We start from the raw sequence: 25,272 nt of genomic DNA on the forward strand, positions 1-25,272 counted from the left end.
GCTGTGTTCATCCAGCTCTACACCCTGTAGTCTTGTTCCTTTTTGGTATGTGTTTGTTGAAGGATATATATTGGTCACAGCATCTGGAAACTCCCTTTCCCTTCTTTGAATATTCTATTGGAGGGAAAATCTGAGGCCACAATTTTTCAGAAAGACAAAACCTCTGAACTGTGCAGTACTGCTTCAGTATGGTATTGAAGTGTCGCCAGGATTTTGTACTGAGCTCTCTGTAGTAGGGCTTGAGCACATGTTGAGATGAGAGATTCTTTTTATTTCAAAAATATACTTTATTCATAAAATCTTCCATAAGTACATACCAATGTTCTAAATCAGTTCTGTACAGTCTTTGCAGAGAGAAGGAAAAAGCAACACATTGGAATTTTAACATTTCTCAGAGCTTCTCTATAGTTGCAAGAGACAAATACATTTTCTACTTTTTACATTCACCTTGAGACAACTGGACAGACCCTCATTAAACTTTGGCAGAAAGACCTTAGATGGTGGTCTTTCTCCACTATGCTTTGGCAGCAGCTCTCCCAAACTTCTACTGCATCCTTCATCACGTAGTCTTGGAATGTGTCAGTCTGCAACACTTGGTCGAGGTCACCTCTTTACACTAGAAGACCAAAGAGCACTTTTCACAGTATTGATGGTCCTTCAGGCTCAGTTGATGTTTATCTTGGTTGTCTGTTTGGTGGGTGTCTCGTGGAACAGACCGTAGAGCACAATTGCATTGTGCATTTACCTACAGCACTGGATTATAGCGGTTCAAGAAGGCAGGTCACTGCTATTTTTTCAAGGACAACTAAGGAGGGGCAATAATTCCAGCCAGCAACAATGTTGCATGAGTGAATACAAAAAAAGATAAACAGAGTAAAGTGTGGTGGTGTCAGGTTATTCTGCATACAGTAAAATAAAAGAAATAAAAATACAAAAAAAAGATTTTTATGACTAAACTTGACTATTTATATACAAATAAAAACTCAAGAAAGCACCTTCAATATAATAAATACCTCAGGCACTTCATAAGAATATGATGGAGTAAAATTAGATGCCAAGACAGATTAGATTGGATCAGGGCAGATGACCAAAAGTTTAGTCAAAGAGATAGGTTTTAAGAGAGTCTTGAAAGAAGAAAGAGTGGTTGGGAGGGCGAGATGTATATGGGTATTCACAAATCACCTTCTGCAAGTTAAAGCTGTTTCACCTGTCTTGAACGGCTCATCTCCAGGGCCTTGGCTCAGTGTGAGAGGGCTGGAAGAAGTTGAGACTGCACCTGGAGGATCAGAAGTAAGAAATGGGGCTAGGAGCAACAGAGAATGTGAGCCAGATTGTCACAGGGTGAAGAAATTAAATGGAGGTAAGTGGGAGGGTTATTTACTAAGATTGGTAGCAAACATGATCAGCCAAGCTGAAAATCAGCAGATTTATTTTCTATGTAAAATCTTTTTAAAAAAAGTAATTTATGAATATTGGTCAATATCAATATCAATCTCTTTATCACCAAATTTGGTGGTATAGTGGATAATGAATTAATGTTACTTAAGAGTACAAAGGGATCTTGATCAGATGGACTAATATGCCGAGAAATAGCAGATGGAGTTTCATTTAGATGAGTGAGGGGAGTTGCATTTTAGTAAGAAAAACTAGGACAGGACTTGCACAGTTAATGGTAGGGCCCTGGGAAGCGTTGTTAAACAGAGAGATTGAGGGGTGCAGGTTCATACTTCCTTGAAAGCTGCATCGCATGTAGATAGGGTGGTAAAGGTGTCTGGCACACTTGCCTTCATTGGAAGAACTGCTCCAATCACGGCATGGTGGCTTAATGGTTAGCGCTGCTGCCTCACAGTACTAAGGACCTGGGTTTGATTCCACCCTTGGGTGACTGTCTGTATGGAGTTTGCACATTTGCCCATGTCTGTGTGGGTTTCCTCCGGGTGCTCTGGTTTCAATCCACAGTCCAAAGATGTGCAGGCTAGGTGGATTGGCCATGCTAAATTGTCCATAGTGCACATTATGTGGACTTGTTGGGCTAATGGCCCTGTTTCCACACTGTAGGGATTCAATATTTAATCAGAAGGAATTTCTGTTCATTTTTCACTTGATGTCAAATAAGTAGTGTGATAATTTAACTACAGTACAGGAGCTGAGAGAGTTGGAAATGGGATATAGCTGGGTGTTGTGAGTGTGAAAACTCTTTCTGAATTTTTGGATGATCTTGCTGGGGATGGGGCAACACATAGCTGAGAACTAGGAGGCAGATAAGGGCAGATTTTGGAGAATACTAGATATAACGTGAAGGGGCAGGAAGAGAAGTCATTGCGAGTGTTTCTCATTGCTGTCGTCAGAGTTAGCTGAGAGTAGCTCCACCCAGCTGGAGACATAGCAGAGGAGGATCGTGTGGTCAACTGTGCTAAAAACTGCAGACAGCTCAGGAATGAAATGTTTATCTTTGTCAAAGTCACAGGTCAGTTGTAACTTTTAAGCATTAAAGATCTTTACCAGTATTGTTGCAGAGGTGGAAACCTAATTGGAGAGATTCAAACATGGAGTTCCAGTAAACATGGGCACAGACCTCTGAGCCAACATTTTCAAAGATTTGGGAGAGGAAAGGGAGGTTGGAGATTGGATGATATGTTGCAAGGACATGGGGTCAACGGCTCTTTTTTTGATGAGGGATTGATGATTCGGCATTTAATGGAGAAAATGACAATACCCAAATAGACAGAACTGTTAACAATATTGGCTAACATTAGAAGCCCAGAGTGAAAATTAGATGGTAAGTAGTTTAGTGACAATGGGGTTGAGTGAGCAGGAAGTGGGTCCCATGGTAAAGGTGATCGCAGAAGTGGCTTGAGGTAGGATAGAAATGAGACAATGATGCAAGTTCAGGACTGGAACTGGGGACCCTTTAAAGGATGTTTGGCTCATTGGCTAGTGGAAGTGGGGAGATGGCAAAAACAACTGATAAAATGGCCCGAGTCTTTATGGCAACAAAATCCACAAACTCCTTGCATTTAATGTTGAAGTTCTGCATTGTTGTTCGTGCAAGTAATTCAGGTGAGGCATTAAACAGGGGGCCAACATGCTTTCCCAGACATAAAGGATCCCATGGCACTACCTGTAGAGCAGGAGAGCTCCTCGTGGTGTCCTGACCAATATGTATTAATTAATATTATGAAAGATAATACTCTCTCTGGTCATGACAATGCTGGCTGAGGGATCTTGTTGCATTCCTCTACATTACCACATATTGGCACATCCTTAGATCATGTACAGTATAAATGAATTGTTTCTCTTTCATAGTGTCCACAAGAAAAGGTGAAGACAGAACATTTCCAGCATTTTGAAGCTTGGTTATCCCACTGCATTGTATTCTGGTTAAAAAATCCCTTGTCTGCATTGCCTCCTCTTGTATATTAAAGATTAAACAAAAAACATAGGCAATTCAGAGATGATTATGAACTTTAATACTGGTTCAATAATAACATCATATATCACAAATAAAAAGCAGTTTTATTTTCCCCCTTGCATTCAAAGCTGGGCAGGACTGAACCACTCAAACAGAGTTGGTGAGCCCACTGGGTGGTCACAGCAGCCACTCCTCCTCCATCATTTGTGGCTGGGTGGTGAGTGTTGAGGATGATTGCACAGCTCCCAGGACTGAAGGAAGTGGTCATCTCCTTTCCCACAAGTGAAGACAACAGTGAGCAAGAACTTTTTAACACAGCTTCAGTAACATTTAAACAGGGACTTGATCCAGATATCTGTTAGCACAGAGTGAACTACAGGGAGAGGCTGAATAGGCTGGGGCTAATTTCCCTGGAGCATTGGAGGCTGAGGGGTGACCTTACAGAAGTTTATAAAATCGTGAGGGGCATAGACAGGGGTAAATAGGCAAGGTTTTCTCCCCAGGGTGGGGGAGTCCAGAACTAGAGGGCATAGGTTTAAGGTGAGAGGGGAAAGAGATAAAAGAGACCTAAGGGGCAACTTTTTCACGTGGAGGATGATGCGTATATGGAAGGAGCTGCCAGGGGAAGTGGCGGTTGCTGGTACAATTACAACATTTAAAAGGCATCTGGATGGGTGTATGAATAGCAAGGGTTTAGAGGGATATGGGCCAAATACTGGCAAATGGGACTAGATTTATATAAGATATCTGGTTGGCATGGATGAGTTGGACTGAAGGGTCTGTTTCTGTGCTGTACATCTCTGACTCTATATATGTCAGACCTCAAACATACACAGCTCTGTGGAGAAATGCATTACCAAAAGAGCAACCATAATGATTGAAGGGGTGAATGGATGACTAAAAATGGTTTCTTTCTTTGTAATCTTAGTCTCTGTTTCTGTCCATTAACCAAAGTTACTTTTGGAATTCTACATAATGTGAGTAAATTCAAAGGTCAATCTAAGGAGCATACTTTCTATCATAATGGTGGACAATTTTGATACTAACACATTAAGATTCAAGTCTGATAGAATTTCTTTCAGAAAGTGCTATTTTGAGGAATTTGAGACATGAGTGTATTGGATTGTGAGGAATGGGTTACTTTAGAACTATGATTTAAAGTTCTTCACCATTAGAGTTTTCCTCACCTCCTGTCTCAATCAATGATCAAGGCTGATTTTGTGGTTAATCAATAACATTATAGCACTGTGCTGAGTGACTACCAGAATGCTAAACGGTGCAGAAGACAAATCTTGGTCTTCTATAGTTTAGCAATTCCCATGTTCTCATGTGTGCCACTGACCAGACAGTCTCAGGGGCAATTCCTGGCCTGAATGAAGTTACCTGATCCCAGTTCGAATAGGAAGAGAGTGCAGTTCCCCTTTGTGCCACTAGGCCAAGGAGGGGTAAAAGAAGCCTGCAATATCTCCTTCACCCTGCTGGAGTGAGTGTGTATGTTGGCACCAAGTGAGGACTCAGTTGTGTTGGCTCCCAGAATCAAACAGCCTGTTAGTACTCTGTCTGAACTCTCACACTTGGGGTGGGTCTCTATAAAACTCTCAGTAACATCCCAGTAATAGCTGACAATTCAAACAGTAATACAGAGAACTGTCAAAAAAAAAACAAAATCTTAACAATTCTGACGAAGACCAGATCACAGCCTCTGTAGAAGACAGGTACAGTTTCAGACGAACAAGAAAGTAAGAAGCTTTTATTTGTGTTTCCACACTGCCAGCAGTTTACAATGCTTCGTCATAATCATACACGAGTGTGCAGTGTGTGTTTACTCATCCACAGTTTACAACACAAGTGCAACAGCCTACAGTACGAGACCGACAGAAAGCACAATCAGTATCCAGACACATTTAGTTGATTTCTGGATCTTAGTGATCACCAGATGACCTGTTGCGTTGCCCCCTCCCCTCCCCCCAAAAAACCCAAATTCACTCCCCATGTCCAGCGAACCTATTTCACCCCTCAATCCCCTCAGGTCAGTTACACATTACTATAAATATATACAGTTCAGACCTTTCAGCATTGAAATTCCAGCCACTACTCCCCAGGTTGTATAATGTATTTTAAGTTAACTGTTTATGGGACATGATGGACCCCAAATTGGGCAGTGAAGGACTGTTTCAAGCTGTTTATGACCCAGCTGTACACAGCTGAGGTTAGTAGCTGCAAGGAAGGGAAAATAAGTTCTTGAATATGAGTCTGGTCCCACAGGGCCTTGAGCTCTGCAACTGTTCAGAGACTGTGCTCCTGGCCTAGGCTCATTGCTTAGCTTTCTTGACAATGGTGCCCACAGCTGAGATGACCGTGGTTTTTGCCCCAGTGGCACTGGTTGTTACTGTGACGACCCCCGGCAGTGTTGCAGTAGTAGTGATGATTGTTGGCTGAGCTATTGTCGTCACGGGTACTGCGGAGTCCCATTTACTCTTCCTTTTCTGAGAATCTGTGGAGACGAAGGAGAGAAGGCAAGTCAATGAGGAGATCTGCTTGCAGCAGAAGTGCTGACTGCATCGCCAGCCCTGCTTGCTGCATACATGGTGAACTGACGCCCATTTGTAATGTGTCCCCATCATCTTGAGTTACCTGCCACGGTTGTACTTGATGTGGTTGTTGTGCCTGTGCCAGAGCTGGTATTGGTTCCTGTTTTTGTTCTGGTCACAAATTCAATCTAACAAAAATATGAGAAATAAATTAAGAGGTGGAATCTCACAACTGTGTATGTTCTGTAGGCTATCAACAAGTGGCAAAGATATAGCAGAGCAAATCTGCAGGCGAGTTGCAGAAAGACACAAGAGCTATAGCATGGATGTAATGGAGGACTTTATTCTTTTAGTGTACTGGGATTGTAACAGACTTAAAGCAGATAGGGAAAGAGCTTCTCAACTACGTTCTTCGTCTCTTGCTTTTTGCATAAATCCCTGTTCAGCTGATTCAACAGGTTCCGTGAAACTTACTCAGTTTGCCGCTCCACATATGACATTTTAGCAGAAAACAAACTGCTTCCTTTGAGGCATCAGGGATTGCATGCTGACCTCAGCATTTTCTGCTTTTATTTCAGATTTCTAGCATGCACATTATTTTGCTTTTACAGTACTGGTTCTGCTTGTACTTATAAGTGACCCACAAATGAAGAGTGTAGTTTAAAGATTGTGATGTTCTATCATTTTAACTACTCAAGGAATTAGAATAAACAGTCTATTCCAAATATATAAGCAGGTTTTCAGTTATAGCAATTACTTGGATTTCTTGTTTCATAATTTAAATGGGATGTGGCATGTTGTTCAGTGCCTCTTATAGAAGGGGACTTAAAAGCAATTGCCGAATTGAGTTTCTTGGCAGTGCACCAAAGGCTTTTTTTTTCTGGATTTTATGCCAAGGATAGACAATATGGCAATATGTGGAGTTACAACTCACCAATGACAGTAATTTAAGATACAAGAGTTTAAGGAGCTTTGAAAGAACTTAGAAACTATAATTTTTTTCAAATTAGAGAACTTCCTTTGAAGCTCCAAAACAAATACCCTTTTCTTAACTTCCCTTCAACTATGGAACTATTCTGCAAGTTAAATCTAATCTGTTTTCTCATGAAGAGCTAGCAACAACCACTACAAAAATAAAACGCTGTGTTACAGCCACTACATGTGGGTTCTTCTAACATTTAATAATTTTACTCAGCAATTAAAGTTCAAAGCAAGGTCTAATGTTTTGTTATTCTGTTGTCTTCTGAGAACTGGGAGAAGCAGCAACTGCCTCTGATGAGGCAATTTACAGATCCAGGCACGAAGAGAAATGCTTTCTGGGTCAGTGGGAGGGAGGCTCTGAAACAAAGGGAGTCTAAAAGATCCTGATTTAAAGATCTTAAACCCTCAGCTGACTATGACACCATCAGTGATAGAACTTGATGTTAGTAATCCAAAGGCTTCACTTGTAATGCTGGTTTGGTAGTGAGGGTTTTTGAGTTCCTGATCACCATCCAGTAATGCTGGAATTCCTGGGAAGTGTGTCTGTATGGATGTCAGATGACGATAGGATTGGACACTAATGCACCCTACCATATTTGAACAGCCTGATAAATGATACTGTAGAGGGTTACCAGTGAAGTTTGGGCATTAGTACCAGCCTTGGGTAATGTTCAACCCACAAGTATATGGACAGCTGAATGTACTGGTATTGGGACTAAGGCACATTATTGTGGCCATGGAAATGATGTCTTAGTTTGAAGCTGGCCTTGCCATTTCCTGTCCGATGGTGCAGTCCAGCCCAGGCTTCACTCACCTTTGTCCGTTCCTTCTTGGCTTTCTCTATTTTATCCATTTCTATTTTCTGAGCCTTGGCTGCAAGAGAAGGAAATGGGGGTTGAGAATGGGCCAACATTTGGCATTGCCAATATACTGAAAGTGACTGAGACACACATGTGCAGGCTAGGCTGTGCTTGCTATGGTTTCTAATAAAACATTACCTAAAGCCTCATAGTATGAATCCTCTGACCATCCATGGGGGTCAAACATGTCCTGTGGAGAAAGTCACATGTTAAACATACAGGGATACAGCATTGGACATTGTGCTCTTAGGCTCATTGGACTGAAGTCTAGAAGCCAAATCAGAAAATCTCTCATCTAACAATAAAAAGAAATGTTTTCTAAACTGGATGAAGAAAGAGATCTCGCTTGCACAAGTGACCTCTCATTCACACGGAAACTTTCTCTGTTTTTGTGGAGTAGCCTTTCCTAACTGTTCCTTGGTTAATTTCAATGCTCTGGATACAGAAATGGACAAACATACACATGAGTATAGGAATCTGCTTCTTCAGCCTGTTCCACCATTTAATAAGATTGTAGCTGAGCTAATTGTGGCCTCAACTCCACTTTCCTGCCTATCCCTAATTTTGACATCGTTGTTAGTCATGAATCTACCTATCTCTGCTGTTAAAATATTCAATAATCAAGTTTCCACTACTCTCTGGGAAAGAGTGTTCCAAAGACTGACGACCCTCTGAGAAAGAAGAATTCTCATTGCAGTCTTAAATGGGTGATCCCTTTATTATTAAACTGCGTTCCCTAGTTCTAGTCTCTCCCACAAGGAGAAACATCCTCTCATGCATCAAGAAATCTCCCAACTTGAGTTTCCCTATCCTGAGGAACATCTCATCTCCCCAAGTCACTCATCTAACCCTGAAACTTTTAAACACAGGCCTCTATCACCAAATCCTCATTTCCTGATTAATCTCATACTATTTTTATTTTGACCATGCCTTATTGAATCCTCTGAGAGTCTGTTGCCATTATCCAAGATTTTCAATCAAGGGAATTGAGATACAGTGTAAACTGTCTGCAATATCTGTACTGATGAGCTGAACATTACCTTTGGGTAGTTTGTACCAAGTTCATCGATGCCACAGAACTGGATCAGTTTTTCATAAATGCTGAAAGAGACAGAGCAAGAAGCTTAGCAAGGCATCAACTGTACAGAAATCAAATAATCCAACAGAGCAATGAAAGTATAGTAAATTCCTAAGGCAACTGCCCCATCACAACAGGAATCAGGCAGCAGTAACCTCTCCCATAAATCCCAATCAAGAGAACAGTGATCCTTTCCCTAAATCCCAGTCGGATGCAGTGATCCCTGTCCTAATTTACAGTAATTCAGCAATGTCCTCTCCTCTATGTCTTTCAAACAGCAGTTGTCCCTCCTCTAAACTACAGCCAGACACTCGTGACTCATTCTCTTAACCAGTCAGACATTAACAATTCATTCTCTAAACCAGTCAGACATTAACAATTCATTCTCTAAACCAGTCAGATAGTAGTTACCCATTCTGTATGCCACATTCAGACAGCAGTGACCTAACCTCAAGATCACAGTCAGAGAGCAGCGATCTTTCTCCTAAACCACAGTAAAACAGTGACTTTTCTGCTAGAGGCAGGTACAGGTAATCCCTTCTCTACACCAGCCAGACACTAGTGACCCCTCCTGCAAACCACAGTCAGATAGCACTGACCTTTCCTCTAAACAACAGTCAGACAGCCATGACCCCTCCTCTAAATCAGAAAGTAGTAACCCCTCCTCTGAGCTACAGTCAGACAGAACTGAGTCCTTCAATTATTCAGCAGTGACCATCCTCTAAGCTATAGTCAGACAGCAGTGAACCCTGCTGATTCCCTTTGCTCTCAAGGATTCAGACTCACACTGGAATTCAGTCCATGTACAGACCTGGGGTTGCGGAACTCTTTTTTTCTCTGAATGATGTTGTTCATGTCGAGGCCTTCATTTAGCTTTCTGTCGTACAGCTTCTGAATTTTCTCCTGCGAAGACAGTGGAACAACTAGCAGTGATCAACACTCAGTGGGTAATTTGACAGTTTCCCTGTACATGCCGAGGGACCTTTGAAAATCAATAAAGGTCTTGGTGTATAGGGCTGTTTTGTTGACCACCCTCCTCTAACTGCAGTGAAACTTGGGCCATCTACCAAATGTGACACTGAGATCCTCAAGAGTTTTCAGCAGCAGTACCTACATCCAATCCTGGTGCTCAATGGAAGGACTGTTGGACAAACAGGTCAGTCCTCTGTGAAGTTGCATACCAGCATTGAAGCCCTGCTCCTTAAGAGCCAACTCCAATGGGCAGACCATTGTGTCTGGAACTGCCTCCGTCAGTAGGTTCTTTTTCCCAGCTTTCTGTTAGCCACAGTTCAAAGGGTGGCCAAAGGATAAAGAATAAGGATACATTCAAGATTGCTCTAAAGCACAGAGATATTAATATCACTGACTGGGAATTGAAAGCTGCTGATTGCTCAGCATGGCATCTCCTGACCCATCAAGGTCCAAACAATGTCAAGCCTCAGCAATGGCAGAGGAACAAGGAGGAAGCCAGCCCAGGGCTGCGAATGCGATTTTCCACACACCAACAAGGACCCTCCACTGCAGAAAAATTTGTGAATCTAAACTCGAGTTCACTGGTCATTAACCGAATCATCTAGCCCAATAGCTGTCCTCCTCAATGCCAAGGGACCACCAACATGCACAAAGTTTTCCTGGGATTAACCCTGGCTTCAATCTGGGCCAGGGCCTTCTCTGCCTCATTGGAGGTCAGACAGCATCAAAGTTAATCCCAACAACAACCTAATCTCTCAGTCACCTATGTATCTTTTGCAGCACTGCACACTTTCTGCTGCACCATGATCAGCAACAGAAACCTGGGTTGATTCTGTACCTTTCTAACCCAAATACAAATTCTTACTGCAAAGCACGGGGGGGCAAGAAGCAAATAAACTTGTAGGCAGTTTCTTCAAATGGAAGTGATTCTTGAGTTAGGGAAGGATGCTCTACAGCAGTCTCCCCAATCCTGAGCAACCTTTGCTTGGGAATGGACCAAGTCCATACACTGGTCGACTCAGTGAGCTCCACAGCCAAAATGGCTAGTGCCAGGTCTTCCAGCACTGAACTCTGGTTTTTATCCTGTAAATCTGTCGATGTGTTGACTGCGTAATGATGGCAATCTCTCCATTCCTGCAAGAAACTGACTTTGATTAGGGGTGTCTGATATCATAAGACATGTTTAGACACCCATACCTGCCTGATACACTAGTGGCCAAACTATTACTCAACTGTAAACATTGCAACCTTGGAGCTTGTGGGTGTGTTTAGGTAGTGTTGACTGAAAGAATGTGGCGGACACTCCTAAAGCATTTTAATAGTTGTAATCTACAATCCAAGCTGTCTGTAGCTATAATGTTTTCATAGTAGAACAATTAGCAGCCACTTACATTTATATAGTGCCTTTAGGCACAGGAGTGTGGATCACACCAATCTACAACCAAGATACAAAAGGAAACATTTGGACAAATGACCAGAAGCTTGACTAAAGAGGTTGGTATGAAGGAGGTTCTTAAAAAGGTGACAGAAAGTTTAGGGAGAGAATTCCAGAGTATAGGGCCCAGACAGCTGATGGCACGGCTGACAGTCAGGTTTTGAGAGTCTGATTTCTGTGTTTTGATTATTTTCAAGGCTCCCCACTGACACCATGTGATTAAATTAGAGCGTGCCCCAGGTCCAATTCTTGGTCTGTGCTGAGTGAGCAGAGGTGGGGCATTTTAACTGATGCTGGAGACTCTAGGCAAGCCAGCTGGGGCAGTGGGGAATAAAATCAGCTGGGATTGTCATTCCTGATCCAAGGAAGTGGCTCCCTGACAAGGAGACAGTCAGGTGAGTTTAGGAACATCAGAAAGAATGAAGAAAGGTCAAGGTCAATCTGATTCTCTTACCAGTTGACCAGCCTGGTTATTGAATGATGTCACTGTAATGGAGTTAATGATCTTGGTGACTGATGGTGACATCAGTCTGATTTGGGCTAAGCTGTGATACTCCCTTTAAGTTAAGGCAGTTGTCTGGCAGTCACTATCCCAGCACACACATGGCCACCATATTACCAGCAGACTATCGGGACTAGGCCGCAGAACAGGAGAGAAGAAATTAGATAAGAAAGGTTTGTGGGAATTAAGTTTTCATTATGAGAGGGAAGTAGGTTAATGTAGCCTAACCGTGCTTACATGACTCTCAATGAACCATATAGCCACTCCTGCAAAAAGCATTTACACACTACTCAAACTGGCTGTTGATTTTCAAATCTGATTGTGAGAACAAATAATAATGTGCCCCAAAGAAATGTTTCTCAGCACACAACACTCCATTTCCCCATCTGACTCTCCCACAATACCAGCAGTCTGACTTATACCCCTTGGCTGGTGCCTCATACCTGTAAGTGGTTAGAACATCTCCCCATGGGTTCGGGTGGCATTTTGATGTCATCAGGAGACATGTTCCTTACTTTTTCCGAAAAAGAAGCTGCAAAGAAAACAAAAGATGTATTAGCATCATAGATACCACCAGGGGACCAGGAAAAAGCTAGCACACTGTCCGCCACACAGCCATAGACATGGAGATCCTCAACCCAAACCAATTCTGATCTTGCGTGACTTCTACACACATACACCACTTAGCACATGTCAGTGGATGGAGGTCAAGTGCAGGAATCCTGAATGATCATTTTCCCTCCTCCTGCAACAACTTGCATTCATATAGCAATTTCACCATAATTGAACGTCTTAAAGTCCTTCATAGGAGTTAATTAGTCAAAATTTAACAGCAAGCCACAAAAGGAGATAATAACTCTTTGATCAACAGTTTGATCATAAAAGCAGATTTCAAGCACTATCTTATAAGAGCAGAGAGAGGTGTGATAAACTTTGGTCTGAATTCCAGAGCTTCGGGTCTGGATAGCTGGAGACACCACCACCAATGGTAGAATGAAGAATATTGGGAATATGCAAGACACCTAAACTGCATGCAGAAATCTCAAAGCTTTTTAACCTGAAGGAGTTTACAGAGTTATACAGGGACAAGGTTGTGAATAGATTTGAAAACAAGGATGAAAACAAGGAGGAGCCACACTGCAGATCAGAGAACACAGGAGTGACAGGGGAATGGGACTTGCTGTGAGTTAAACCACAAGACAGCAGAGCTTTGGATGATCTCAAATTTACATTGGGTAGAATGTGGGAGAACAGCCACGAGTGCACTGGAATTGTGAAAATGAAGACACAACAACAGATTAGCTGGAGCATCGGCCAAGTTGAACAATGGTTTGGAGTGGAAATAGGTGGTGGTGCAAACTCAAAGTTTGCGACAGATTGATTTAATCTCAAATTGTTGCCAGGGACAGGGATGGAGTCAGTCGCTAGGGAACAGAGCTTGCAGTGGGGACTGAAACAATGTCTTCAGTCTTCCAATATTTAATTGGAGGAAATTTCTGTTCATCCAGCACTGGATATTTGATAAAGAGGCTGATAATTTAACAACAGTGGAGTCAAGAGTTGGTGTAAGGTAGAACTCGGTGTTGTCAGCGTACATGTACGAACTAACTATAGACTACAGCCACTAACTAGTTACAGACTAGTCAGCATAATCAGTAGTGGGTAAAATACTCGAGTCTGTTATAAAAGATGTGGTAACAAGACACTTAGAAAGTATCAATGGGATTAGAAAACATCAACGTGGATTTATGGAAATGAAATCACCTTTGACAAGCCTACTGGAGAATTTTTGAAGACTTAACTAGTAGAATAGACAAGGGAAAACCAGCGGATGTGATGTATTTGGATTTTTAAAAAGTTTTTGATAATAGTACCACTCTAATGTGGAACTTTAAGTGTGCATGATTAAAGCACGCAGGATTGGGGATAAAATACTGACATGGATTGAGAATTGGCAGCAGACAAAAAGAGAGTTGAAGTACATGAGTCTTTTCTGGAATGGGAGGCAGTGACTGGTGGTAACACATGAATCAGTGTCTGGGTTCCAGCTATTCACAATGAATATTGACTATTTGCATGATGGATTTATTGATAATATTTCTATATTTGCTGCTGAATTGTGTGTGGTGAGGAGGAAGTACAGAGGCTTCAGGGTGACCAAGCCAAGTTGCGTGAGTGGACAAATATATGACAGACACAGAATACTGGGCAAGTGTGAGTTTTCCACTTCAGGAACAACAGAATATTACAAAGTGATGAATTGGGAAATATTGATGTACAAAGGGATGACCTTGTACACTGGCCATTGAAAGCAAGCATGTAGGGGCAACAAGCAGTTAGGTGGGCTTAAAGTATTTTGACCTTCATTGCAAAAAGATCTGACTTTGGAGCAAGAATGTTTTGCTGTAGTTTACAAAAGACTTAGTGAGATCACATGAGGAGTACTTGGCACAGTTTTGGTTTCCTTACCAAAGAAAATAAACTTGCCAAAGAGGGAGTGCAGCAAAGGTTCATCAGGCTAATTCCTGAGATGGCAGGTTTGCCCAATGAGGAGAGATACAGATTGGGCCTGCATTCGCTGAGTTTAGAAGAATGAGAGGGATCTGACTGAAATGAATAAAATTCCCTCAGGGCTGCAGAGACTGGATTCAAGCATGATATTCATTCCATGTAGGGTGTCTAAAACAAGGGGTTACAATTTCAGGATATGGGCTAGATCATTTAGAACTGACATCAGGAGAACATTCTCCACTCAGATGAGTCTGTAGTAAAGAAAGGAAGCCTATATAATACTGTGGTACAGTACTGGTGGGGACAGGTCTGTCACTATATAACACCGGGGTACGGTACTGCTGGGGACAGGTCTGTCAGTATATCAGACTGGGGTACGGTACTGTTGCGGTCAGATATGTCATTTTAAAACACTGGAATAGAGTATCTGTGGGGACCGCTTCTGTCACTGTTTAACACTGGGATCTGTCTTAGTTGTCTCATCCACTTGAAACTGACATTTCATGTTTGTTTTAGCACCAGTTGGCAATTTAACATGAGGTCGCATGATGGTAATGATAAAGGGAAACTAGCATACTGGTACAGTGGGACTGTGTTGAGTTTGAGATGAAGGCATGTCTTGAGGCACAGGAAGTCATTGTTTGTGAATTTCTGACCATAATACATCTAGCTGTGAAGCGTCGGAAGCTATTCCTTGCTAAGCACAAGAAAGGAGATCTGTGTAATATAAACTGCACTCAGGAGCTGGTTGGAGCATGCCTGCTGTCAACACTCAGTCACTGAGTAGAGATTAACATTGCCTGAAGGCACAGCCACCTTCCTAACTGACGCAAAAACAGAAACTGCTGGAGGAACTCAGCAAGTCTGGCAGCAGTTGTGGGGTGGAAGCAGAGCCCTAAAGAAGGGTCACTGGATCTGAAATGTTAGCTGTGCTTTCTCTTCACAGACGCTGCTGAGTTTGTCCTACAATTTCTATTTTTTTTTCTGATTTCCAGCATGCCCTGCTCTCTGGTTATTTTATTCACCTGACTGAAGTTCTGACTGCTCTGTGTCATGGTTAAATGGAGCACTCTCAGCACAGGGTTCAACTTCTGTTAGTTTATGAGCTGCCTCCTGACTAGGTGCCCTGGGAAACTTACAGTGCAGAGGAGGCCATTTCGTCAGTCATTTCTGCACTGTCCTTTTGAAAGAGCTTTGTCAAATGCACCTCCTTGCCTTTTTGTCCATAAACTTCTAAATTCCTCATTATCAGATGTGCATCTATTTCCCTTCTCAATTTATTTATCATGTGGAGATGCCGATGTTGGACTACAGTAGACAAAGTCAGAATACCAGGTTATAGTCTAACAGGTTTATTTAAAATCAGAAACTTTTGGAGCACTGCTCCTTCAATTAGGTTTTAAATTGTGATTTTAAATAAATCTGTTTGGATTATAATCTTATGTTGTGTGACTTCTCAATGTATTTATGTAATCAGCTTCCATCAACTACGGAGTGACAATTCTGAACAAAAATATTCTCCTCATCAGCTAATGATTTTGAATCTGTGCCAGAGAAAGGAGTTTTCTCTACACTCAATGAAAACATCGTCAAACATTTTTAAGCAGATTCTTTTCCAGTCTTGGGATTTGAACATTGCTGGCAAGGCTGGTATTTAAAGCCCATCCTAGTTCCCAAGGAAAAGCACTGCTGGTCCTGCTTCCTTGACACAGCTGAGTGGTTTGCTGGCCACTTCACAGAGAATTAATGCAACCATGTTTTTAGGGGATGGAATCACATATGGTCCAGGACCAGGTAAGATTATCAGTTTTCCTTCCTTCAAGCATATTAGTAAAACAGTTGGATTTTATGATAATCCAATAGTTTCATGGTCAATTTTACTTGTACTGGTTTTTACTTTGGGATGTTTTTTAAAAAAAACTTAATTGGAATTATGAAACAGTGATGATGGAATTTCCCTGCATCATTAACGCAGCTCTCTGGGTTACTAGTCCAGGAACACAATCATTAAAAATAGTGGAAACAAGTACAGAAAGCCAGATGAAAGGAAAGAATTCGCACAGCTTGACTGAAAGATTAACTGAAAAGTCAGTCAAGTCATCAGAAATATCTCAGAAAAGGGTAGCAAACAAAGGAAGTTTCAGTGTGTTGGACTGAACTTTAATCCCTCTGAATACTTGGGGCTTGCTGTCACTGTAATTAGTGAGTAAATCAGCAACCCTTAGATTGAATTACACATTCCTTTGAGCTGCTCTCTATCTGATACAGTATAAAAAATGGTGCCCATACACAGATATATTTACATACACAAACATGTAAAGCACTCTCACATTATATAGAAACATACTACATTCAAACACAGACATGATCACAAACATGACAGATATACAGTTTGAGTGATCCTGTTGGCTTGTAACAAAAAAATCCCAAAGAACTGCGGATGCTGGAAATCAGAAACAAAACAGAAGTTGCTGCAAAAACACAGCAGGTCTGGCAGCATCTGTGGACAGAAAGTAGAGTTAATGAATCCGAGTTCTGATGAAGGGCCACTGGACCCACAACATTAACTCTAGTTTGTCTCCACAGATGCTGCTAGACCTGCTGAGTTTTTCTATTGTATTGTAACTCTGTGCGCTGGATCTGTTTGATGCATAAAGTTTATTGTGGGTAAGAATCTGCAACAGAATTGGTCATCGTTCAAGAAGAAGATTGAACAGCTTTAATTCATGCTGTCTGTTCCAGTGTCCTGCCTCCCTTGTGTTGTAAGATTGTAATCAGTGTCTGAGCAAGTAGGTTCCTCTGCTGGCTGTGGGAACTAGCTGTACTTACTGTACACTGCCATTGGAGCTTTGCCCAGTGTAGTTAACACTGCAGGCTGAATGGAGGCGATGCCTAAAAGAAAAGCTGCTTAAAAAAAACAGCCACAAAATAACGGACAAAAGCCTGGTATTCACATTACTATGGTAACTGAGGTGAAAACTTGGCCTCATGCTCAAATCCAGCACATCAACAAGTCACTGTGCTAATAAAAACATAGTGAATTCATGTAATGGGAATTCAAGCAGAGCCAGAGCTCCCGGGAGTCACCCCTAGCACTAAACAAAGGGCACCAAGGAGGGTACATGGGGGAAGGGTTGGGGTGATGGGAAAGTTTCATAGTGGAGAATTGATCAAGCAGAGCATCAGATAGATTCTTAATGTAAAGATGAAGAGGGCACAAGCAGGTTAGGCGCAGGGGTTTGCTGGTAAATTACAAAAGGTGAAAGCCAGGGTGAGAAATGACAGAAAGGCTGGGAGGATGCACCAAAGAGGGGGGAAGGGAGGGAGAGGGTGAGAGAGAGCAGTTTGACATATGAAGATATTGAGAGCAATTTATTTTGGAGTAGAGGGAAGTTGTCCTGTGAGAGCGGTCACAGAGGCAGAGGTTTTGTGCTAATGTAGAGTCATTTATTTTTCAGGATGGATCTACTATATTAGAGTCTGGCAGCATTGGCTACCAGAAAATTAACTGCAGAAAGCAACAAAGTGACCCGTTATACAGAACTATGCAGACTTCCTTACTTCACACTTTTGAGTATATTAGTTGTAACACATGCCCTAATATTTTCTTGGTACAAGGCAGACAGCTAAACATGTTCTTTAATCTTTGTTAAACTGAAGCCCTGTCACCTGCTCAGGTGAATGGTCGAGAATGCCAATGGTGTTAGAGCAGAGTGTATTACTAGTACCCTTGATGAAAAAATTCCTTGTATAACCAATTCCACCAAAAGTAAATCAAGGATCATTCAGCTGATATGTAGTTTATGGGACACTTCTCTGCAAATTAGCTGTCTACAAAACAAATGCAACTTCAGGTCAGTTATCCCTTGACCACAAAGCACTTTTGGGTTGTTGTTAAAATATGACAGAAGCAATATCTCTGCAAATTCTTTCTACTTTTTATGCAAGTGATTTTGGTGGCATGTTTACTTTACTCTAGTTTAACACACTAGTTTAATACTCTAGGGTTGCATTTAACACAATTCTCAGCCATATAATGGACAGCTCTGACTCTCACTCTATGCTGAACCAGCAGCTCCCTCCTGCTCCCTACCCAATAATTCCAGCTGGAAAACTGCAAGCATGGACACCGTGTCAGGACAGGGTCGAGTGGCATGCCCAACAAAGTCAAATAGGGATGCCATCAGCCTTGCAGAATGGCTGCTAAGGCGGAGAAAACAGTCAAGCCTTCACAGGCCGTGATCCTGGTTTAGTACATGCTGACTTTCCTGGCAGAGGTGGACTGTGGAGAGGCTGAGCGAGGTCCACATTCTGCACAGTCAGTGGTAAATGTCGATATTTACAATAACTGAGCGCTTACATTCCATTTGGACAAGCTGCTGAAGCACGTGCAGGCGGAGAGGTTGGAATGCTGCTACAGAAGCAAGTCTGTGAGACTTGGCACAACTTTGTGCAAAGTTTGGGGTGGGGGGGGGGGGGGGTGGGGTTTGCAAAAAAAGAAATCCCTGGCATGCTGGAGCCCTGGAATCAAACAATCAAACCCAAATAGCAGCTCTGATCATTTCATAATAATGTCGGTCACATGGTGTACATACAGCCTTAGCCTCATTTGAAATACAGACTTGACATTTGCTTGTGGACACTTCAGACAGAGAGCTCTCTGTTTTACCCACAGACAAGCCTGGTACTTCTCTGCAGATACTCCAGCTCTCTGTCATGGACGTCCCACAGGGCCAGTTTGTAAACAAACCATTGGACACACAGGGCACTTACTGGATGAAGGATGGATGGTACACACACAAACCATCTAAATCAAGCTGATTCGCAGGGCTTTGAAATGAACATGGAACCATCAAAAACATATCACTGCAATTGACTGCACAAGGTGGGATATTCTGGATCAAGTCCTCTGGTCTTTCACAATTGGGAACAAAGTCTCAACGATCTAAAACGGAATGACAAGAAGACAACTCTTTTACTGCCTTTTCACAAATTAAGAACTATTTAGTGGCTTACAGGAATGAAGTGTAGTCATGGTTGTAAGTTAGGAAATATAGCAGACAATTTCATTGAATCACAGAAGTGTTCTGGTGCAGAAGGAGGCCATTTGGCCCTTTGTGTTTGCAGTGGCTCTCTGAGCACTATGACTTAGTGTCATTCTCCTGCTTTTTCTGTAACCCTACACATTGTTTCCATTGAAATAATCATCTAATGCCTTTTGGAATGCCTCAATTAAAGCTGCTTCTACCACACATCCTGGAAGGGCATTCTAAATCCAGACCACTACAATGTGAAAAAGATTGCTTTCATCTCGCACTTGCTTCTTTTACAGAACTTTTTAAAACTGTGCCCTCTGGTGGTTAAACCTTTTACAAGTAGAAAAGTTTCTCCCTATCTACTCTGTCTGGACTCCTCACCATTTTGAAAATCTCTATGAAATCTTCCCTGAGCTTCCCCTCTCCATGGAAAACAATCTCAACGTCTCCAATCTAACTTCATAACTGAAGTTTTGTCATCCCTGGAACCATTCTTGTAAACCTCTGCTGCACTCTCTCCAATTAATTCACATCCTTCTCATTGTGTGGCACCAGAATGAAACACAATACTGCAGCTGAGGTTTAATCAGTATCCTAGATGTTCAGCACTACCTCCTGCTCTTATACTCCATTCCCATGTTAATGAAACTGAGAATACTGCTCGTTTTATTAACAGTTCTCTCCATCTTCCTAATACCTTTCATGATTTATGCACATGTATACGCAGGTCTTTCCTCTACGCCCAATTCTCTCTTCTCCTCTACACACATTAGAACACTACCCTTATTGTACTCTATTCTTTGTAAAGTGCATCATGTCACACTTCTCTATATTGAACTTCATCTGCTTATCTGACACTCAACTAATTTATCAATAACCTTTGAAATCCTACATTATCCTCTTCACAGTTTACAAGTCTTCCTCTAACCCCTAATCTTATTAACAATATTCCATGCATTCACATACATGTAGTGTAACCGTGATTTAGACTTCATTCCATTCCACATGACTTTGATTTCACCTACTAACTTACTATTTTCTATTCTAGTAAACTGATTTTGTGCACATTGATATTACTTTCTAATCTTCTGTCTTCATTCTCATTCCCCACGGAGTTAGTTTAAACCCTCCCCAACATCACTATCAAAATCCCCTGCAAGGAACGCAGTCCTGGTTCTGATCAGATGCAACCCATTCCAGCGTCCCAGGTATCTAAAGCCCTCCCTCTTGTACCATCTTTCCAGCCACACATTCACCTGTCTTATCTTCCTATTTCTATACTCACTTGCAAAGACATTCAATGAGGTACCTCACTGAAAGGTTAAGTCATAAGAGCCCACAGTGTCGGAGGTAATATGTTGGCAGGGACAGAGAATTCACTAATGGGCAGGAAACATCGAATGGGGATAAGGGGCTCTTTTTCAGGTTGGTGACATGTGACCAGTAATGTTCCACAGGGATCAGCGCTGGGACTGTAAGTGTTTACAATATATATTAATGACTCGGGCGAAAGAAGCAAATACCCAAATCTGCAGACAATAAAAAAAATAGAAAGGCAAGTTGTGAGAGGGATACAAACAGTTTAAAGAGAGATACTAATAGGTTAAGTAATGGATGAAAAGTTGGCAATTTGAGTATAATGTGGGAAAATGTGTAGTTGTTAATTTTGGAAGGGAGAACAAAATAACTATTATTTAAATGGAGAAAAACTGCAGAAAGCTGCGACTCAAACGGACTTGGGGGTAATTGTGCATGAAATTCAAAAAGATAGCACACAGGTGCAGCAGGAAGGCTGATGGAATGTTGGTCCTTGTTTCAAAGGAATTGGACTAGAAGAGTAGGGATGTCTTACTGCAACTGTACAAGGTGCTAATGGGACCACACCTGGAGTATTGTGAGCAGTTTAGGTCCCCTTATTTAAGGAAAAATATAATTTCATTGGAGGAAGTTCAGAGAAGGTTCACTAGATAATCCATGGTATGAAGGGATTGTCTTATGAACAAAGACTAAACAGGTTGTGACTCTACTCACTGGCATTTAGAAGAATGTGAGATGATCTCACTGATATATAGAATTATTAAAGGGCCTGATGGGGTAAATCCTGAAATGATGTTCACCCTTATGGGAGAGTCTCGGACCAGATGGCAGTGTCTCAGAATAAAGGTGCACCAGTTTAAGAATGAGGTGAGGAGGAATTTCTTCACTCAGAGGGCTCTGTCTTTGGAACTTCTTGTCACAGAGAGCTGTGGGGGCAGAGTCCTTGCAAATATTTAAGGCTCAGATAAATTCTTAATAAGTGGGGACATCAAAGGTTACTGGAAATGGCAGGAAAGTGAATGTGAGGAATGTTGGATTAGCCATGATCCAACCGAATGGTGAGCAGGCTCAAGGGGGCGAATGGCCTACTCCTGTTCCTAATGGTCTTTGCACATGATACTGGGATAAATCTCAAGATTAGTACTTTTAGAGACCCTGCTTTCTAATCCTCTACCTAGCTCCAATTCCAACTGCAGGATAATATTCCTCTTCCTACCAATATCATTAGTACCAGTGTGGACCAATGACTTCTGCCTGTTCGCCCTTCCAATAGAATATCCTGAAGCTGTTCTGTGACATCCTTCAGCCCTGCACCAAGGAGGCAACACACCATCTTGGAGGCATGTTGACAGCCACAGAAACACCTTTCTTTGGCACTACCAAAAGAATCCCCTTTCAGTACTGCTTTTTCCTCTTTTCCTGTACAGCTGGGCTGCCTATGGTGCCATAAAAATGGTATTGTTTCCGTCCAAGGATCCATCACCTTCACCAATATGCAGAATGGAAAATGTTTGCAGAGCAGGACCTCTGGGGACTGCTGTACAATGTCCTTGTTTCTTTTGGTCACCCATTCCCTCCTGCCTGCTTGCCTCTAACTTATCAATGTGGCCACCTCTCGGAATATGCTATTCACATAGTTCTCTATCTCATGGATGCATGTTAGAGACTCTAGCTGCTTGTGCAACTGGTTACAGTTCCTGCACATGGGCTTGTTTGGGAAACAAGAAGTGTCCACAACTCCCCACATTTCAGAGGATGAGCATTCCACTTCATTAATGTGCTCTGCTGTACCTTAGTGTAATTTTGGTGACTTTAACTTACTTCAGCCTTATTCTTGTACTATTAACTTAGAAACACAGAAACCCTATTGTGTAGAAAGAGGCTATTCAGCCCATCAAATCTACACCAACTGTTGGAAGACCATTCCTGTCTAAACCCAGCACCCCCACCCCCAGCCCTATAATCCGGCACTTATCAAGGCTAACCCAACTAAACTGCACATCCCTGCACACTATGAGGTAATTTAACATGGCCAATCCACCTAACCTTCACATTTTGAACTGTGGGAGGAAACCAGAGCATCTGGCAGAAATGCAAGCAGGCATGGGGAGGCTGAGCAAATTCCACAGAAATGGTCATCCAAGACTGGAATTGAACCCAGGTCCCTGGCGTTGTGAGGCAGCAGTGCTAACCACTGAGCCAACATGCTGCCCATAAAACTAGAAACTGAAGATCAGTAGAAAGAAAAAAATTCTTTGTTGTTACTCATAAATCAACTTTCTCTCCTTTACCGATAAATTCTTAGCTTCCCTGTGTGAGGTTAGAAATTCAGGTTTTTCAAAGTGACTGAGTTGAAACATGGTCCCTAAGAGCAGCTGCTCAACAACCAACCAACTGATGATTTTCCTGTGGTGTCACTACAGCTTTTCTCTCCTCAGCTGGTTTTATCGGGTTTCTACTCTCTCTCTTACTCTTTCAGGTGCTGGTCACACTGTCATTATTTTCCTCTCTCTCTTTCACTTTTAGACAGTCATCCAAATTGTACTGAGAAAATAGCCAGATCATTTATTCTAGTAATGATGATTGAGAGATAAGTAATACAGCGGACATTGGAGAATTTCGCTGTCTTTTTTCAGAATGGCTTTTTTAAAAATACCCATTTGAGAGACCATATCGGGCCTTGGTTTAACACCTCTTCTAAAGACAGCACCTCCAAAAATGCAGCATTCCCTCAGTACTGATGCATTGTTGGCTTTGATTTTGTGTTTAGTATCTGGACTGGATCTTGAGTCTGCAACATTCTGGCTCAGAGGCAACAGTCCTACTATTAAGTCTTGGATGATATATGAAAATGGTAAGATTAAAAGGGATGACGGCACATGGACAATCAGGACCTTGCTGACTTGGCCACAATTCCTTTAGAGGCAAATATTTAAAAATTCAATGCTTACTGTCCGATTCCTGTCGGCCACAGTTACTGGGCAGTCAATTCTCAAAACTGCTTTGTTCCAGAATCCAGAAGGCCTCTTCCCTAAACAAACGGAGTTTCCACTTTGTTTCCCTGCTGATCGATGCCTAGTTGTTCTCACTGCAAAATTAACTGTCCCCAAACATGCTTTGCTCATGATTCAAGTTGACAGTCAAACCACAAAAACACTATTAACAACTGTCGTGATGATGCCCTACAGTTGCCTTAGTTACTGATTGTAGTTCCTAGCTGCTTTGCAGAAACAATGGAGTGGCCGCACATTTTAGCAGTCACCAAATTCCTTTAACAAACTCAAGTCAGTGAATGTCTTTTATTCAATATTGTCTTTCTGAAAGATTTTGTGCTTTTACCACTTATTATTAGTAATTTCCTGGTGGGGGGAAATCTGTTTATTTTGATCCTGCTACACTCAGAGAGATCAACGGCTTTGCACATCTTCCAGGTGCCTGCAGGCACGTGCAAGCTAGTGGGTGTCTGCTGGTCAAAAACAAAGAACTGCGGACACTGGGAATTTGAAACAAAAATAGAAATAGCTGGAGAAACTCGACAGGTCTGGCAGCATCTGTGCATTCGCATTCATTGCTCACAACATGGTCTCCTGTACAATGGGGAGACGAAGCACAGACTGAGTGACCGTTTTATGAAATATGCATGTTGACTCCTAGCTTCCAGTTGCCTGCCACTTCGACACATCACTGTGTTCCCTGGCCAATTCTGTCTTGTATCTACTGCAGTGCTCCAGCAAGGCTCAACACAAGCTGAAGAATAGCACCTCATTTTCCACTTGGGGACCTTGCAGCCTCCAGGACTCAATTTAGAATCTGATAATTTTAGGTCCTGAACACCTCCTTTCCACATCTTTCTCCCGCTCCCACACACCAGGCCTTGTCATCACATGGGCTGCTTTCATCACATCTAATCCATTTTCACCCACTAATGGTTTGCACTAGCAGCTTTTCTTTCTCCCCAGCTCATCATTATCCATTCCTTTGTGTGCCAACTGCTGTGTTCTCTCTCTCAGAGCTCCATGTCCACTTTTATATTTACCACTTCCCCCACCCCAAATCTTCAGCATACACGCCAATCATTTCCTAGCTACAATCACTTCTGAAGAAGGGTCACCGGACCCAAAATGTTGACTCTGCTTTCTTTTCACAGATGCTGCCAGAGTTTCTCCAGCTATTCCTGTTTTTGTTGTGGATGCTTGCTGGTAATTTGTTGCAGTCAAATCCAATTGTGCTCTCATCCAACATCCACACCCATATATGACGGATAAAACCACTGGTGAAGACCATTAACTTGATAGAACAATGAGGATGCAGAAACATGATATGACTGAACTGAATAAGCAGCTAAAACCACACAGAGAAGCACAACCAGAGACAGAGAACAGTCTGAGATAGTAGGAACTGCAGATGCTGGAGAATCCGAGACAACAAGGTGCAGGGCTGGATGAACACAGCAGGCCAAGCAGCATCATAGGAGCAGAGAGGCTGACGTTTCGGGCCTAGACCCTTCATCAGAAAAGGGGGAGGGGAAGGGGGTTCCGAAATAAATAGGGAGAGAGTGGGAGGCGGATAGAAGAGGGATAGAGGAGAGGATAGGTGGAGAGGAAACAAACAGGTCGAAGAGGCGGGGATGGAGCCAG

At 42.2% G+C, this 25,272-nt stretch overlaps 1 protein-coding gene across 1 annotated transcript in view; it reads right to left on the reverse strand.

Moving 5' to 3' along the window:
- Nucleotides 1-3,447: 3,447 nt before the first annotated feature.
- LOC109927898 (SAP30 binding protein) overlaps nucleotides 3,448-25,272 on the reverse strand; it is an 88,114-nt gene continuing 66,289 nt past the window's right edge. The window contains exons 5-11 of the mRNA XM_048610694.1: nucleotides 12,215-12,303; nucleotides 9,674-9,765; nucleotides 8,825-8,885; nucleotides 7,923-7,974; nucleotides 7,739-7,797; nucleotides 6,047-6,131; nucleotides 3,448-5,906 (exon numbers count right to left, since the gene is read on the reverse strand). Of these exons, the coding sequence (XP_048466651.1) occupies nucleotides 5,725-5,906; nucleotides 6,047-6,131; nucleotides 7,739-7,797; nucleotides 7,923-7,974; nucleotides 8,825-8,885; nucleotides 9,674-9,765; nucleotides 12,215-12,303 (620 nt within the window). The 3' untranslated portion in view covers nucleotides 3,448-5,724. The remainder of the gene's footprint in view (nucleotides 5,907-6,046; nucleotides 6,132-7,738; nucleotides 7,798-7,922; nucleotides 7,975-8,824; nucleotides 8,886-9,673; nucleotides 9,766-12,214; nucleotides 12,304-25,272) is intronic.

The sequence above is a fragment of the Rhincodon typus genome, chromosome 23 (genome assembly GCF_021869965.1).
Source record: "Rhincodon typus isolate 14 chromosome 23, sRhiTyp1.1, whole genome shotgun sequence".
In the NCBI taxonomy this organism is placed as follows: domain Eukaryota; kingdom Metazoa; phylum Chordata; class Chondrichthyes; order Orectolobiformes; family Rhincodontidae; genus Rhincodon; species Rhincodon typus.